This window comes from Oncorhynchus mykiss, chromosome 1, assembly GCF_057628025.1.
Source record: "Oncorhynchus mykiss isolate SJ-2025 chromosome 1, ASM5762802v1, whole genome shotgun sequence".
Lineage (NCBI taxonomy): Eukaryota > Metazoa > Chordata > Actinopteri > Salmoniformes > Salmonidae > Oncorhynchus > Oncorhynchus mykiss.
In genome coordinates, this window is record NC_143022.1 from 47,192,488 (window position 1) to 47,209,308 (window position 16,821).

General features: G+C 42.9%; 1 protein-coding gene across 1 annotated transcript in view; it reads right to left on the reverse strand.

Moving 5' to 3' along the window:
* Positions 1-4,820: 4,820 nt before the first annotated feature.
* Positions 4,821-16,821, reverse strand: part of LOC110523892 (synaptotagmin-9) — a 47,221-nt gene continuing 35,220 nt past the window's right edge. The window contains exons 4-7 of the mRNA XM_021603012.3: positions 13,005-13,125; positions 10,939-11,110; positions 7,436-7,565; positions 4,821-5,946 (exon numbers count right to left, since the gene is read on the reverse strand). Coding sequence (XP_021458687.1) covers positions 5,872-5,946; positions 7,436-7,565; positions 10,939-11,110; positions 13,005-13,125 — 498 coding nt within the window. The 3' untranslated portion in view covers positions 4,821-5,871. The remainder of the gene's footprint in view (positions 5,947-7,435; positions 7,566-10,938; positions 11,111-13,004; positions 13,126-16,821) is intronic.

The window sequence follows — 16,821 nt, forward strand, 5'->3', positions numbered from 1 at the left end:
GATGGTGAAGCGTGATTCATCACTCCCGAGAACACGTTTCCACTGCTCCGGAGTCCAATGGTGGCGAGCTTTACACCATTCCAGCCGACGCTTGGCATTGTGCATGGTGATCTTCGACTTGTGTGCGTCTGCTCAACCATGGAAACCCATTTCATGAAGCTCCCGATGAACACTTCTTGTGCTGATGTTGCTTCCAGAGACAGTTTGGAACTCGGTAGTGAGGGTTGCAACCGAGGACAGACCATTTGTACGCGCTACGTGATTCAGCAGTTGGCGGTCCCATTCTGTGAGCTTGTGTGGCCTACCACTTCGCGGCTGACTTGTTGGAAAGGTGGCATCCCATGACAGTACCACGTTGAAAGTCACTGAGCTCTTCAGTAAGCCCATTCTACTGCCAATGTTTGTCTATGAAGATTGCATGGCTGTGTGCTTGATTTTATACACCTGTCAGCAACGGGTGTGGCTGAAATAGCCGGATGTCCACATACTTTTGTATATATTGTGTATTTCATGAAAGAGCTGTAACACAATTCATCCTTTCCAATCTGAAATGGGTTTCTCCCACAGTCCTGGTGTGTGGAGCCGGTTTTTATTATTATCTGGCAAATTGAATGAAGTGAGAGAAATCACAGAAAACAGTGTGATTCCTGAGTCTCTAAAAGGAAAAGGCCCTTGTTAAACAGCCCTATCGTGTCTGGGTTTCATTTAATTTGAGGGCAGAAGGGGAGAAAAATTGAAGTAATTAACGAGAACACCCTGGGAGTCTAGACTAGTCTACCGGAACATTATGAGTCTGCACGTCTGGGGACCCTAGATAATTACATTTTAGTCCAAGGAAGGGGCTTGAGTTTGATAATTGAGTCCATCGTTCTTTTGAAGTTGAACCTTTGTAGCCCAGTAGCTATCAATTGCAACAGTTTCTCTGTCAATAGGTAACAGTTACTCTGTAAAGAGACATACGTGTAGCGTGTTAGTAGTTGAAGTATCACTGAGATACTCAGAGGAAAAGTAGTGGAGGTCAACTAGGTGCAGCCTCCTGTTTGAAAGGACCCAGCTAAGAAGCACGTGCACAGATATGCATGGGGAATGTTTTGAAATAGACTATAGATTTAGCGGTGTTGGAAATGGAAGTAGTCATTTAGGTCAGGCTCTACCAAGGGGATGGTGTATGTGAAGCACATCAGATGACCACCTCCGAACATACAGTACGGTGGGCAGCAGCTCACCTGTGCAATGTGTGAGAGATGCATTCATGTGTGTGTGAATGTGTGTGTGCATGCTTAGGTGTGGCTCTGTGTGCGTGTTTGTGTGTGTGTGTGTGCGTATACGGGTAACTGCCAAAATAATGGAAACACTTGAGTAAATGAGGGATACAATGTTTATTGAAAGCAGGTGGTTCCACACAGGTGTGGTTCCTAAGTTAATTAAGCAATTAACATCCCTTCAAGCTCATGGTCGTGTATATAAATGCTGGGAAGGCCATTATTTTGGCTACCATGACTATGGCCCCGTAGGGTGATGATGCCCCCATCCACAGAGCATGAGTGGTCACTGAATGGTTTGATTAGCATGAAAACTATGTAAACCATATGCCAAGGCTGTTTCAGTCAACATATCTCAACACAATTGAACACTTATGGGAGATTCTGGAGCGGCGCCTGAGACAGCGTTTTCCACCACCATCAACAAAACACCAAATGATGGAATTTCTCAAGGATGAATGGTGTCACATCCCTCCAATAGAGTTCCAGACACTTGTAGAATCGATGCCAAGGTGCATTGAAGCTGTTCTGGTGGCTCGTGATGGCCCAACACCCTATTAAGACACTTTATGTTGTTTCCTTGATTTTGGCCAGGTCCATAATTAAGGGCTCCCTTGATATAGACAATATAAGATAAATACTACAAATACTGAGATATATTGTTTGCAAAAGTACATTATTTTATATTAATACAATTGCTCAGACAAAGAGATTTTATTTAACAATTCATACGGGGTTCTTTTTGATGCAAAACCCACCACTGGTGTGCGTGGACAAAGAACTTTATTTTCATGTCATCTGACCATTGCACCGGGTTCAATCGAAGTGCCAATATCGTTTAGCTTGATATCCTTAACTCCAGGCATTTACATTTGTTGGATTACATTAAAATAGAGCTCTTTGGTTGGTCTTTGGTGTTATGGGGTTATTTTGCTTCCACTGGTCCTGGGGCCCTTGTTAAGGTCAACGGTATCATGAACTTTACCCTGTACTGGGCCATTTTAGCCAAAAACCTGGTTGCCTCTTCCAGGAGGCTGAAACTGGGCCGCAAGTGGATCTACCAGCAAGACAATAACGCCAAGCACACATCAAAATCAACAAAGAGATGGTTCATTGACCACAAAATCAATCTCCAGGACTTGAACCCCATTGAAAAGCTGCGGTTTAATTGAAGAGGGAAGTCCATAAGAGCAGACAAAGGATATCAAGGATCTGGAAGGATTCTGTATGGAGGAATGGTCTAACATCCCTCCCAATGTGTTCTCCTCGTAAAACAGTTAGAAAAAGGCTCAGTGCCATTATCCTTGCAAGGTATTGAACAGTATAGAAACAGGGGTGCCAATCATTTTGACCCCTATCTTTTTGAGAGATTTTTCGTTTTACTTGTTCTCTGAACAACTGCATTCGTATAAACAAATATAACGTTCCCTTTCTTTGCGTACAATACGTGTCAGTATTTGTGTTATACATTTTACACAGTGTTTTCTGCTCGTCTTTATCAATGGTGCCAAAAATGTTGGACCTGACTGTGTGTGAAGAGGCTGGGTTCGAATGTCAAGTGTGGCGTAAAGAGGTCACATTAGTCGTGAGCACAGTACGATTTAAGGGTGTTTAAGGTTACACACAAATCAGATGTCTTGCAGATGCTGTCTTTTGAGCGCAGAATAAAAAGCGCAGAATTTGTTTAAGGCCAATTGTATTTTTTATATTGCACTTATACAGGTGTGTAGGAGGAGGGAACTGTTGAACATACTTAGACACTGTCACTAAGGATACCACATTTTCACTTTTCAGCTGTAAAGAGTCATTTGCCTTGTACATGGACTCATCCAATGGTAATCATCTAGCGTGTCTGTTGAGTGTGAGCTTCTGTTCTGGTGAAACTGAAAACTAACATTTTCCACCCATTGCGTTATTGCAGTAAGGTCTCATCTGTCAAATCCTCATTGTGGATGGCTCTCTATACATGCTTGTTTTCCGTAGGCACCTTATGTGTTCTTCCTATCTTGTTCATCAAATGTTTTCCTGGGAGATCTACTTGGGGGCATTTTGTCCCCTGACAGGCCACATGTTTTCAATTAGCACCTGACTATGAGCAGACTGCAGCCTGGGAGCATCTTAGGTCTCCCAACATATCACATGGCTCTGCCTGTCTGCCGGGGGATTCTTATTCACACTTCGTCTGTTGCTCTGACACACACCATTAGGCAAACCACGACTGAAGAACAGCGGATAGATTCAATTACATTTTCATTAAACAAGAGGTTTCATTAAAGTAAGATTACACAGAAGGGTAAAGAGTGGAATGAAGATATGAATTTAAACAAGGATAAATTACTTTGTCCATATTCCCGTGTTGCCCCCAAGTCCCTTTTCAAAGAGTGGGTCCCCTCTGCTCTCTAATCGTGGCTGTGTTGTTAAGAAGTAGTCATGAAGAGAACACCCAGTTTGGCACTGCTTTGCACTTCAGAGAGATCCTGCTGTTAAATTATTTATTTTCCAAACAGTAATTACTGGAACAGAGGGGCCTGGATGCTGAAATATGTGATTAGTGAGAGCGCATGCGCACCACGGAACCCAACCCCCGTCATCCCTACCACCTCAACCAGGTGCTCCTGGTCTCCCTCTCCTGTAGTGGTATTACTACTACCGTCATAACATGCTTGTTCACTGACTCTATTTACCGGAAGAACATGCCAGACGTGTCAGTGGAAAATGTCCCAAATGGGGCCCTGTGCAATGAGTCGAGAATGTTCACCAAATCAGCTGTCTGAGCTGCGTTCTGACTACCTCATGTTTTCTGCTGTCTAACTGTTGGTCTTCATTGCTAGAAGCAATTCCAGTTATGTATAAAACAAAGACAGACAGAAAAAAACGAGGGCCTTCCGTCGTGTGTTTAAGTACAGAAATATATTGACATTTGCCTCTATTCACGCCGTTTGGCATTTCATGTCAACATTAATATTGACGTGTGTTTAATTCTGTGATTGATGTTGAGATGTGTGTTTGAGGTATTTAAAAAAAACTTTTTTTATCTGACCCTGTGTAGTAGTAATCAGTCGTCTTGTTCTGATTAATTGAGATCTCCATGTGGCTGCTGGTGGGGCCCCATCCTCCTCATCAGAGGACACCTGTTGACTACCTGCAGACTGCACAGTGCTGGGTATGATTTCACTGAGGGAGGGGACTGATTCTAAACCTGGCTCCAGCACTGCAGATGGATCTGTCTCTGTTCCTGTGTCGTGTTCCCATCAGCAGCCCAGTGTGCAGCTCAGACGCACTCTGATTGGAGCGCTCCCCACTGTCTGTCAGTCACATCTCATAAGGTTTGATATTTTATCATCCTGCTGCAACCTCGTTGCTGTTTGTTTGGCCGTCAACTGGTTCGGTGCAGGGCTCGGCATCTGTCATGTGTGTCTGTGGCCTGTTGGGGACTTGTCACTGCAGGTGTGAAGAGAGCGTCTTTGTAGAGAAAGGTGTCGAGGACAGGCTCTAAGGCCTCTCTCTTCTTCCTGACACAGAATTTCACTCTTGAGATCATAAAATCACCCATCTGTCTTTGTGTGGTAAATTTATAATATAAATATTTATTTAGTAACATCTGAATGGACAATTTACATACTAGGTCTTAGTTTCATGGTGCATTTTATGTTTACAGTATGTTAGTATCTCACAAAGTAATCAACCAAAGAGCAATATTACGCACAAAGAACCATGCACTGTACCCAAATAACAAAGATCAATTAATTGTAACAATGTGTTATTAAACAAGACATAAACAAGACTATACTATTACCTCCCAACTGAAACTTTAACACTTTTTAGATTTCTGTAGTTTTTTAAACAAATAGTACTAATGAATGGCCACTGGACATGCAGTTGACTAAACATACAGTATATTCTTGGTGCCATTTGAAAGGAAACACTTTTTGTGGAAATGTGAAAGGAATGTAGGAGAATATAACACATTAAATCTGGTAAAAGATAATACAAAGAAAAAAACAAATGTTTTTTTTTACATTTTTTGTACTATCATCTTTGAAATGCAAGAGAAAGGCCATAATGTATTATTTCAGCCCAGGTGGAATTTAGATTTTGGCCACTAGATGGCAGGAGTGTGTGTGCAAAGTTTCAGACTGATCCAATGAACCATTGCATTTCTGTTCAAAATGTTGTACCAGGCTGCCCAAATGTGCCTAATTTGTTTATTAAACTGTGCACTCTCCTCAAACAATAGCATGGTATTCTTTCACTCTAATAGCTACTGTAAATTGGACAGTGCAGTTAGATTAACAAGAATTTAAGCTTTCTGCCAATATCAGATATGTCTATGTCCTGGGAAATGTTCTTGTTACTTACAACCTCATGCTAATCACATTAGCCTACGTTAGTGCAACCGTCCCGCAGGGGACCCACCAATCATGAAGAAGTTTTAAGCCTGTCCTGGATCAGTAAGCACTTTCAAATTGAGCATGCTTTTTAGCACTAAACTTAATCTATGTCGGGGAAACCAAGTGTAACATCTACCATTACTAGCATACTGATCTCTCCTCCTCTCTTGATGCTTGGGGTCTCTGCTGTTCCTCTCCTTCACCACCCTGTGTTCTCTTTATGGTGAGGGAGGAGTCTTCAGAGAGTTGGTGGAACCGCCCTGGCTTTCACCTGCAGTCCCCTGACCCATCCACTAGAGAACACACCGAGAGGAAACACAGTCAGAGAGATGAGCATAACCAGGTTATATCAGGTAAGGGAATACAATTTGACAGCTGAATTGCACAAAGAGGGAAAAAGTTGGAGGTGAAATTTAATTTAGGTAAATAGAGACTGTGAGGCTGAAGTCACAATGCACTCTGTAGTTTTAATTCATCTTAAAAAAAATGGCCTCGGTGTGTGTAGAACCCCTGTGGGTTCTGTCATGCCTCTGTCTGAAAATCATTTGTCTCCGAAATTCCTTCTCCGTTTAATACGAAACATACTCTAAATAAATTGTCCTACTTTCAAGAAACACAAAATCAGTAGGAAATAGCAAACATTTGTATTTTTTGCCCTTTTTTCTTTTCCTCCTAGATGGAATTTAACAGCCTAAAAAAGCAGCCCAGGGGAAGACAGGGAGCGAAAGAGAGATGTAAAGCACAGTTTAAATGGCTGTTTTAGCGGTTCTGTGTAGCGGGAGCACAACCTTGGCTCAAGTGGCCTGGGATGTGAATTATTGATGAGAACTGTCTGTGGCCTTGAGGGTCAGCGAGTCTTGCACTAAGATTTCAAAACACCAATCCATGAAAAGATGCGAGTGAAAATAATGAAACGTCAAGTGTGTTTGTGTGTGTGTGTGTGTCTATAACAATAATAATTAGGTGGGTGCTTATTTTTGTCCGAGTGTGTGTATGTGTATGTGTGTGTGTGTGGTTTATGGGTTATTAAGCCTTATACTCAAAGAGCATCTTTCCATTCTTGAAGTAACACAAATAAGCTATAATCCCGAGCTTTAGTCCTCTGCTATGTCTTCTTCAGCTTAATAGGAGAAACAGGGTTGTATTCATTAGAAGGAGACCGTGGCAAACAGTTGCAAAAACATTTTGCAATGGCAACCGTTTACTCCCAAAAAGTTTATATTGGACAAATCCAGGAAGGTCCCTCCCCATATCATTCCGTTTGCTTTTGTTTGGCTCTGTTTGGTTCCAAGTGAATGCACCCCAGTGCTTCTGACTGTGCAGCTACAATGATATCCAATGACAAGCACTTCAGTTATATCACTGTGTAGGCAACATTACTGTTCCAATTTCTGATTTTAACCTCTCAGATGAATATGAATAGATTTGGTGTCAACAACTCCAAATAAATGTTGATCTATTTCTGGGGTCCATTAATGAGGGTGGAGGAGTAGTGTTTTTAAATAGCAATAAAGCCGCCTTCTCCGCTCCTCTCCCACTGCAGGAATGGACTGTTCTGATGATGGCACAAAAACAAGTCAAGCAGACATGTGTTTCATGTAATCCTGCTTGTGTTTTATTGTCCCTATACAAGCTAGAGAAGTAGAGCTTTTACCGCTTGCTGTCTACTTACACCTTGCGCACACACACACACACACACACACACACACACACACACACACAAACACACACACACACACACACACACACCACACACACACCACACACACCACACACACATACCTCTACCAGGGGGTGCCAGTGGGCGATGGGCTTGCGAGGGTATGACAACATCTCGTTCCAGTGGTCTCGGCCCAGGCTCTCCGCCTCATTGCCCACCCTACACACTCCAATGACCTCATTGTGACCTACCCTGTGAGAGGGGGGAACAAATATATGGTCATTTTAAAACCTTTTGTTGCCATAAATCTGTCCAACATCGTGCTCCTTCATGTAATTATTATAGTGATGTTCGGCAGATTATTTTTAACTCCTCTAATATTTATTCTGAACAGCATAAGGAGGAAAATAGTCTGTACTCTGTGCTTTTTCGTCAGTATTTTTGTTTTGTAATGTTGTTTCCTCCTCTCTTGAATGCCAGCTGCTTTCCAGGCCAATGATCAACTAAAACATGTTACACTTAGGGAGTCTCAGCAATGTGCTTGTATAGGGGAGGAAACAGGATAATAAAGTTGACGAGCTCAGGGCAAAGATTTCTTCCAGAGAGACATCAGGAATTGTAACATACTCTGTTTCATGGAAACATGGCTCTCTCAGGATATACTGTCTGAGTCCGTCTAGCCAGTTGGGTTCTCAGTTCATTGCGCAGAAAGGAATAAATATCTCTCCGGAAAGAAGGGTGGGGGTGTATGTTTCATCATTAATTACTTTTGGTGTGATTGTGATAACATACAGGAACTCAAGTCTTTTTGTTCCCCCAACGTAGAATACCTCACAATTAAATGCAGACTGTCTTATCTCCCAAGAGAATTCTCTTCGGTTATAGTCACAGCCGTGTATATCCCCCCTCAAGCCGATACCACGACGGCCCTCAAAGAACTTAACTGGACTTTATGCAAACTGGAAACCACATATCCTGAGGCAACATTTATTGTAGCTGAGGATTTTATGAAAAAACATTTGAGGAAAAGGCTGCCGAAGTTCTATCAACACATTAACTGTAGTACTCACGTTGCTAAAACACTCGTTGCTACTCCAACTTTCTGGATGCCTACAAGGCCTACAAGGCCCTCCCCACCGCCCTTTCAGCAAATCTGGTAATGACTCCATTTTGCTCCTTCCTTCCTATAGGCAGAAACTCAAACAGGAAGTACCTGTGCTAAGGACTATTCAAAGCTGGTCTGACCAATCGGAATTCACGCTCAAGATTGTTTTGATCACGTGGACTGGGATATGTTCCGGGTAGCCTCCGAGAATATTATCGAAGTATACACTGATACGGTGACTGAGTTTATAAGGAAGTGTATGGGAGATGTTGTACCCACGGTGACTATTAAAACCTACCCTAACCAGAAACCGTGGATAGATGGCAGCATTCGCACAAAACTGAAAGCGGGAACCATCGCATTTAACTATGGCAAGGTGACTGGGAATACGGCCCAATACATACAGTATAGTTATTCCCTCCATAAGGCAATCAAACAGGCAAAACATCAGCATAGAGAAAAAGTGGAGTCGCAATTCAACGGCTCAGACACGAGACCTATCGGACAGGGTCTACAGACAATCACGGACCACAATGGGAAAACCTGCCAAGTCGCGGACACCAACGTGTTTCTTCCAGACAAGCTAAACACCTTCTTCGCCCGCTTTGAGGATAACACAGTGCCACCAAAGCGGCCTGCTACCAAGGACTGGGAGCTCACCTTCTCTGTGGCCGACGTGAGTAAGACATTTAAGTATGTTAACCCTCGCAAGGCTGCCGGCCAGACGGCCTCCCTAGCCATGTCCTCAGAGCATGCGCAGACCAGCTGGCTGGAGTTTTTACGGACATATTCAATCTCTCCCTATCCCAGTCTACTGTCCACACATGCTTCAAGATGTCCACCATTGTTCATGTACCTAAGAAAGCAAAGGTAACTGAACTAAATGACTATCGCCCAGTAGCACTCACTTCTGTCATCATGAAGTGCTTTGAGAGACTAGTCAAGGATCATATCATCTCTATCTTACCTGACACCCTAGACCCACTTCAATTTGCTTACCGCCGAAATAGAACCACAGATGATGCAATCGCCATCGCATTGCACACTGCTCTATCCAATATAGACAAGAGGAATACCTATGTAAGAATGACTACAGCTCAGCATTCAACACCATAGTACCCTCCAAGCTCATCATTATCTTGAGGCTCGGTCTGAACCCCACCCTGTGCAACTGGGTCCTGGACTTTCTGACAGGCCGCCCACAGTTGGTGAAGGTAGGAAAAACACCTCCACTTCGCTGATACTAAACACTGGGGCCCCACAAGGATGCATGCTCAGCCCCCTCCTGTACTCCCTGTTCACCAATGACTGAGTGGCCACACATGCTTCAGGCTCAATCATCAAGTTTGCAGACGACACAACAGTGGTAGGCCCGATTACCAACAATGATGAGACAGGGAGGAGGTGAGGGCCCTGGGAGTGTGGTGCAAGGAAAATAACCTCTCAACCAACGTCAACAAAACAAAGGAGCTAATTGTGGAATTCAGGAAACAGCAGAGGGAGCATCCCCCTATCCACATCGATGGGACAACCGTGGAGAAGGTGGAAAACTTCATGTTCCTTGGCGTACATATCACTTACAAACTGAAATGGTCCACCCACACAGACAGTGTTGTGAAGAAGGCGCAACAGCGCATCTTCAACCTCAGGAGGCGGAAGAAATTTGTCTTGGCACCTAAAACCCTCACAAACTTTTACAGATGCACAATTGAGAGCACCCTGTCGGGCTGTATCACTGCACCTCTCGCAAACGCAGGTCTCTCCAGAGGGTGGTGCGGTCTGCACAACACATCACCGGGGGCAAACTACCTGCTCCCCAGGAATGCCAAAAATATTATCAAGGACAACAACCACCCGAGCCACTGCCTGTTCACCCCGCTATTATCCATAAGGCAAGGTCAGTACAGGTGCATCAAAGCTGGGACCGAGAGACTGAAAAATAGCTTCTATCTCAAGGCCATCAAACTGTTAAATTCTGTTAAATAGCCATCCTAGCATATTAGAGGCTGCTGTCCTATATACATAGACTTGGAATCACTAGCCACTTTAATAATGGAACACTATTCACTTTAATAATGTTTACATATTTTGCATTACTCATCTCATATGTATATATTGTATTCTATCCTATTTTACTGTTTCTTAGTCTATGCCACTCTGACATTGCTTGCCCAAATATGTATTCTTAATTCCATTCCTTTACTTTAGATTTGTGTGTATTGTTGTGAAATTGTTAGATATTACTGTTAGATATTACTGCACTGTTAGAGCTGGAAACACTAGCATTTCGCTACACCCGCAATAACATCTGCTAAACAAGCGTATGTGACAAATAATTTGTTATTTGATTTGTGTACAGCAAAGATACTGTCCACTCAAAAGCGTGGTTTCGGAGTCCTTTTCAGTGCACCATAGTCACCACAACCTTGCAGGCTATTTTCAGAATAAAAAACCCAGACTGCTGTCATAATTATAGGAAGTTCAGTTCATAAAAAGTGTTGCAAAACAACATTTATTTACCGATCGTAGTCCATCACTGCTATTAGGAGACTGATCTGATCAATGTTCTCAGGAGGGACATCAAATACTATGGCTTCGTTGTAGACTGGATTCAGAGTGTTTCGCTTGGTGGACGTTTTCCTCTTCTTCAATCTCCGTCCCTCACACATCAAAGACACCTTCACATAAGGATCTAGAGAGAGTTGGGACACAGTGGAAAGGGTAAACCTACGGAGTAACACATGGGATGCAGCCACAAAGACCTCTGGTCAAAAGTAGTGCAGTATACACCTTAGCCAAATACATTTAAACTCAGTTTTTCACAATTCCTGACATTTAATCCAAGTAGAAATTCCCTGTCTTAGGTCAGTTACAATCACCACTTTATTTTAAGAATGTGAAATGTCAGAATAATAGTAGTGAGAATGATTTATTTCAGCTTTTATTTCTTTCATCACATTCTCAGTGGGTAAGAAGATTACATACACTCAATTAGTATTTGGTATCATTGCCTTTAAATTGTTTAACTTGGGTCAAACGTTTCGGGTAGTCTTCCACAAGGTTCCCACAATAATTTGGGTGAATTGTGGCCCATTCCTCCTGATAGAGATAGTGTAACTGAATCAGGTTTTTAAGCCTCATTGCTTGTTCAGTTCTGCCCACAAATGTTCTATAGGATTGAGGTCAGGGCTTTGTGATGGCCACTCCAATACCTTGACTTTGTTGTCCTTAAGCCATTTTACCACAACTTTGGAAGTATGCTTGGGGTCATTGTCCATTTGGAAGACCCATTTGCGACCAAGCTTCAACTTCCTGACTGATGTCTTGAGATGTTGCTTCAATATATCCACATATTTTTCCTCCTCATGATGCCATCTATTTTGTTGAAGTGCACCAGTCCCTCCTGCAGGAAAGCACCCTCACAAAATGATGCTGCAACTCCCGTGCTTCACGGTTGGAATGGTGTTCTTCGGCTTGCAAGCATCCCCCTTTTTCCTCCAAACATAACGATGGTCATTATTGCCAAACAGTTCTGTTTTTGTTTCATCAGGCCAGAGGACATTTCTCCAAAATGTACGATCATTGCCCCCATGTGAAGTTGCAAACCGTAGTCTGGCTTTTTTTTATGGCGGTTTTGGAGCAGTGGCTTCTTCCTTGATGAGCAGCCTTTCAAGTTATGTCGATATAGGACTCGTTTAACTGTGGATATAGATACTTTTGTACCTGTTTCCTCCATGATCTTCACAAGGTCCTTTGCTGTTGTTCTGGGATTGATTTGCACTTTTCGCACCAAAGTACGTTAATCTCTAGGAGACAGAACGAGTTTCCTTCCTGAGCGGTATGACGGCTGTGTGGTCCCATGGTGTTTATACTTGCGTACTATTGTTTGTATAGATGAACGTGGTATCTTCTGTCGTTTGGAAATTGCTCCCAAGGAAGAACCAGACTTGTGGAGGTCTACAATTTCTTTCTGAGGTCTTGGCTGATTTCTTTTGATTTTCCCATGATGTCAGGCAAAGAGGCACTGAGTGTGAAGGTAGGCATTGAAATACATCCACAGTTACACCTCCAATTGACTCAAATGATGTCAGTTAGCCTATCAGAAGCTTCGAAAGCCATGACATCATTTTCTGGAATTTCCCAAGCTGTTTAAAGGCACAGTCAACTCAGTATATGTAAACTTCTGACCCACTGGAATTGTGATACAGTGAATTATAAGTGAAATAATCTGTCTGTAAACAATTGTTGGAAAAATGACTTGTGTCATGCACAACGTAGATGTCCTAACCGACTTTCCACAACTATAGTTTGTTTACAAGAAATTGGTGGAGTGGTTGAAAAATTAGTTTTCATGACTCAACCTAAGTGTACAGTAAACTTCTGAATTCAACTGTATAGGGGATAGGGTGCCTCAATAGTTATGCTCCATTGATATGTTTCGTCATGGCTTCTACTTATTGGGCCATAGACAGAAATGACCATTCCATTTTATATACTAGTCTGTCATATAATTTATCCATCCAGTGATGACTAATCAGAATCCACATCACATTTGTACCCCAGTCCCCACATTAAGGACCCCCTACCTGAGGCTCCAGTGATGTCCATGGCTTTGAGGTTCCTAGCCTTGATCATTGTGATGGTTAGCCTTCCAGCCGTTGGTAGGTAACACAGGGAGAACATGAGATCCCCCAAGTCCACATTGTCCTACAAAGCAACGAAAACATCAGTGAAATGTTTAGTAACTGAATGTCTCATGATGTCACCATATAGCTCTGGCTTCGCTGTTAGAGATTCCGCTGGTTTACAGTGGACTATGTGAACAGTCGGGACCTCAACTTACTGCTGAGAGTTAGAATAATAGAATGCACAACGTGCAATGTCTAAGCTTGGTTGTGCATCAGCAGTTTTCATCTTGTTATATGTCACTCATTGACAATCACTCAATTAACCCAAGTCAGTAAAAATGTTTTTATTGGTACTGCTTAGTGTACTTAGACTAGCCAATTACTGACCGGGCACACAGAGCACGTGACCAGAGGCCCTGACCTCCAGGGGGTCCCCATTTATTTTATTCATTTCTCTCAATCAGATATCATATTAACATGGCATAAGACATGGAGAAATGTGTAGAATTTCAGGGAATTGGCTGTAAAATTGCAACAACAAAAATAACAGTTCTGTAAAGCCAACCGATTTGTTTACCTTTTGCGAATAAAATATGATTTTCTGCTAACAGATCCCTCTGTACATATTCAATTATAGTTTTAAATCCCGGTGCTGAGGTAATGTGCGTAAATGTGTAGCGGCTAACTGTATAACTACTGTAATAGGCTGTGTGTTTGTAGATCGACTGAGGTGATTGAAGTTACAGCAACCAATGTGATAATCACTGGGGTAATTGTCGCTGGTTTTTGCTGGCTACGGCCCTGCGTATGCAAGTGAACAGGAAGAGAAGAGCTCCAATTATCACCTCTGAAAATAGCATGTCTGTGAGAGAGTGATGTGTTCGTTAGACACAAGCAGCACTCACAAGGTTAGTTACCGGCATGGACTATGAAGGCCACGAGTCTCACCTCCAGTTGAGGCATGCACCTCAAGTTGTAATGTAACCCTGACAAACCTGTTACCACTGTAAGTTTCTCTCAGCTTGAGGTAGGAGCAGGAAACACCCAACATAGTTAAGATGCAGACTACCGGACCATAAACTTGGTCAGAGCCCCTGGTTTTAGAAGCTGGGAGCCTACTGTAAATAAGCAGCATCTCCAGGATTGGCTGACACTAGCCTGACATCTGAATTAGTCTTTGTGTGCGCGTGCATGTGCATGCGCGTGTGTGCTCCTCAGCCCTGAGCTGTATGGGCCTGTTATAACAGATCATTCTCCCTGTGTGTAAGTCCCCATTGGCAGGCCCCTGGGCTCAGTGGGAAGCCCCAGTATTCTGCATCAGCAGGAAAGGTCAGTGCAGCTCTCCACAGAGAACCGCTCATTATCAGGTCTGGCTTGGTCACCAGTCTGGTCAGTGGTCAGTCCCAGTCTCACACAGACACAGCCTCCCCGAGAAGCTATCTAGCTCACAAACTGCTGGAGCTCGTTTGCCAGGGCTATCAGGCCTTTCTGCCTAGCTGCCATGGCTTTGACAAGCCCATTGTCAATAGTGGCAACAGGTTTTAGTTATCCAAATAGCAGAGGTTTACCAGAGTTGTCCCCCCCTAGCTTATGACATGTTCATATCCTGGGTTGGGGGCCCCACGGTTACTGTGCTCTCTGTGGGTTGGGTTTTACTAGGTGGATATGTTCAATGATGAAGTTATTAATGAAGTTTGAATACAATGCCTTCGAAAAGTATTCAGATCCCTTGACTTTATTCACATTTTACTACCTTACAGCCTTATTCTAAATTGATTAAATAAATCAAAAAATCCTCACCAATCTACACACAATACCCCATAATGACAAAGCGAAAACAGGTTTTGAGAAATATTTGCAAATGTATAAAATGGGTGCTCAGGTGCATCCTGTTTCCATTGACCATCCTTGAGATGTTTCTACAACGTGATTAGAGTCCACCTGCGGTAAATTCAATTGATTGGACATGATTTGGAAAAGCACATACCGGTTTATATAAGGTCCCACAGTTGACAGTATATGTCAGAGCAAAACCAAGCCATGAGGTCAAAGGAATGTTCCGTAGAGCTCCGAAACAGGATTGTGTTGAGGCTCAGATCTTGGTCAGGGAGGTGACCAAGAACCCGATGGTCACACTGACAGAGCTCTAGAGTTTTTCTGTGGAGATGGGAGAACCTTCCAGAAGGAAAGCAAACTTGGCAGCACTCCACCAATCAGGCCTTTATGGTATAGTGGCCAGACAGAATCCACTCCTCAGACAGAATCCACACCTCACTCCTTTTGAAGTTTGCCAAAAGGCACCTAAAGACTCACAGACCGTGAGAAACAAGATTCTCTGGTCTGGTAAAACCAAGATTCAACTCTTTGACCTGAATGCCAAGCGTCACATCTGGAGGAAACCTGTCACCATCCATTCAGTTAAGTATGGTGGTGGCAGCATCATCCTGTGGGGGTGTTTTTCAGTGGCAGTGACTGGGAGACTTGTCAGGATCGAGGCAATGATGAACGGAGCAAAGTACAGAGAGATCCTTGATGAAAACCTACTCCAGAGCGCTCAGGACCTCAGACTGTGGTAAACATTTTCCTTCCAACAAGACAACGACCCTAAGCACACAGCCACGACAACGCAGGAGTGGCTTCGGGACAATTCTCTGAATGTCTTTAAGTGGCCGAGCCAGAACCCAGACTTGGACCCGATCGAAGATCTCTGGAGAGACCTGAAAATAGCTGTGCAGCATCGGTCCCCATCCAACCTGACAGAGCTTGAGAGGATCTGCAGAGAAGAATGGGAGAAACTCCCCAAATAAAGATCTTGCCTAGCTTGTAGCATCATACCCAAAACGACTCGTGGCTGTAATTGCTGACAAAGGTACTTCACCAAAGTACTGAAAAAAGGGTCTGAATGCTTATGTAAATGTGATATTACTGGGGGGTTTTCTTCAGACATTTGCAAATACTTTTGAACCTGTTTTCGCTTTGACATGATGGTGTATCGTGTATAGATTGATGAGATTATTTAAAAAAAATCTATTTTAGAATAAGGCTATAACCTAACAAAATGTGGATAAAGTCAAGGGGTCTGAATACTTTCCGAAGGCACTGTATATTGAAATGCAATCACAGCTACATTTGTGCTCACTGCTAACTCACAACGACCATGAACCTCAATTGGAAAATGTTTTTCTGTATGAATAGCGCCCAAATAGACTCCAAAGTTAATACTAACGTTTAAGAATAACAACACATGCTGATATGCTGCATTGTTCTAATGTTCTGTACATGAAAATGCGTGTTACTATAAATGGCTCAATTCACACAGTTAGCTACTTACTTTGATGTTCCATTTAAAAGCGTCTGTGTAAAACACCTCACATCATATCCAACAGAGATCAGTGGACATGGTTGCTAATGACTTGAGCTAATAATGGGTGCGACTTGTTCTGCTATTCTTTGTGCATTATAAATCATGTCATGTCCTGCAAGGAATGACTTTGGTGGTTGTTGTTGGATATTTGTTTTTTAGACAACGTCATTGATAGGGACATTGAGTGTAATAGTGTAATAGTGGAAAATGTAGAATTGGCACATCCATTCAAGCATCAATAAGTCCTCTATGTGGATGATTGAAATTACAGATCTAAAGCGATCTATCACTGCTCTCTGGCCTGTGTCCAAAATCACTGTAAATGTAATCAAACAAAGGAGTTGATTTATCAAGGCTGTCAACATAGGGCAAGACACCACAGTGACCTCTAACCTACAGTACATCATCATC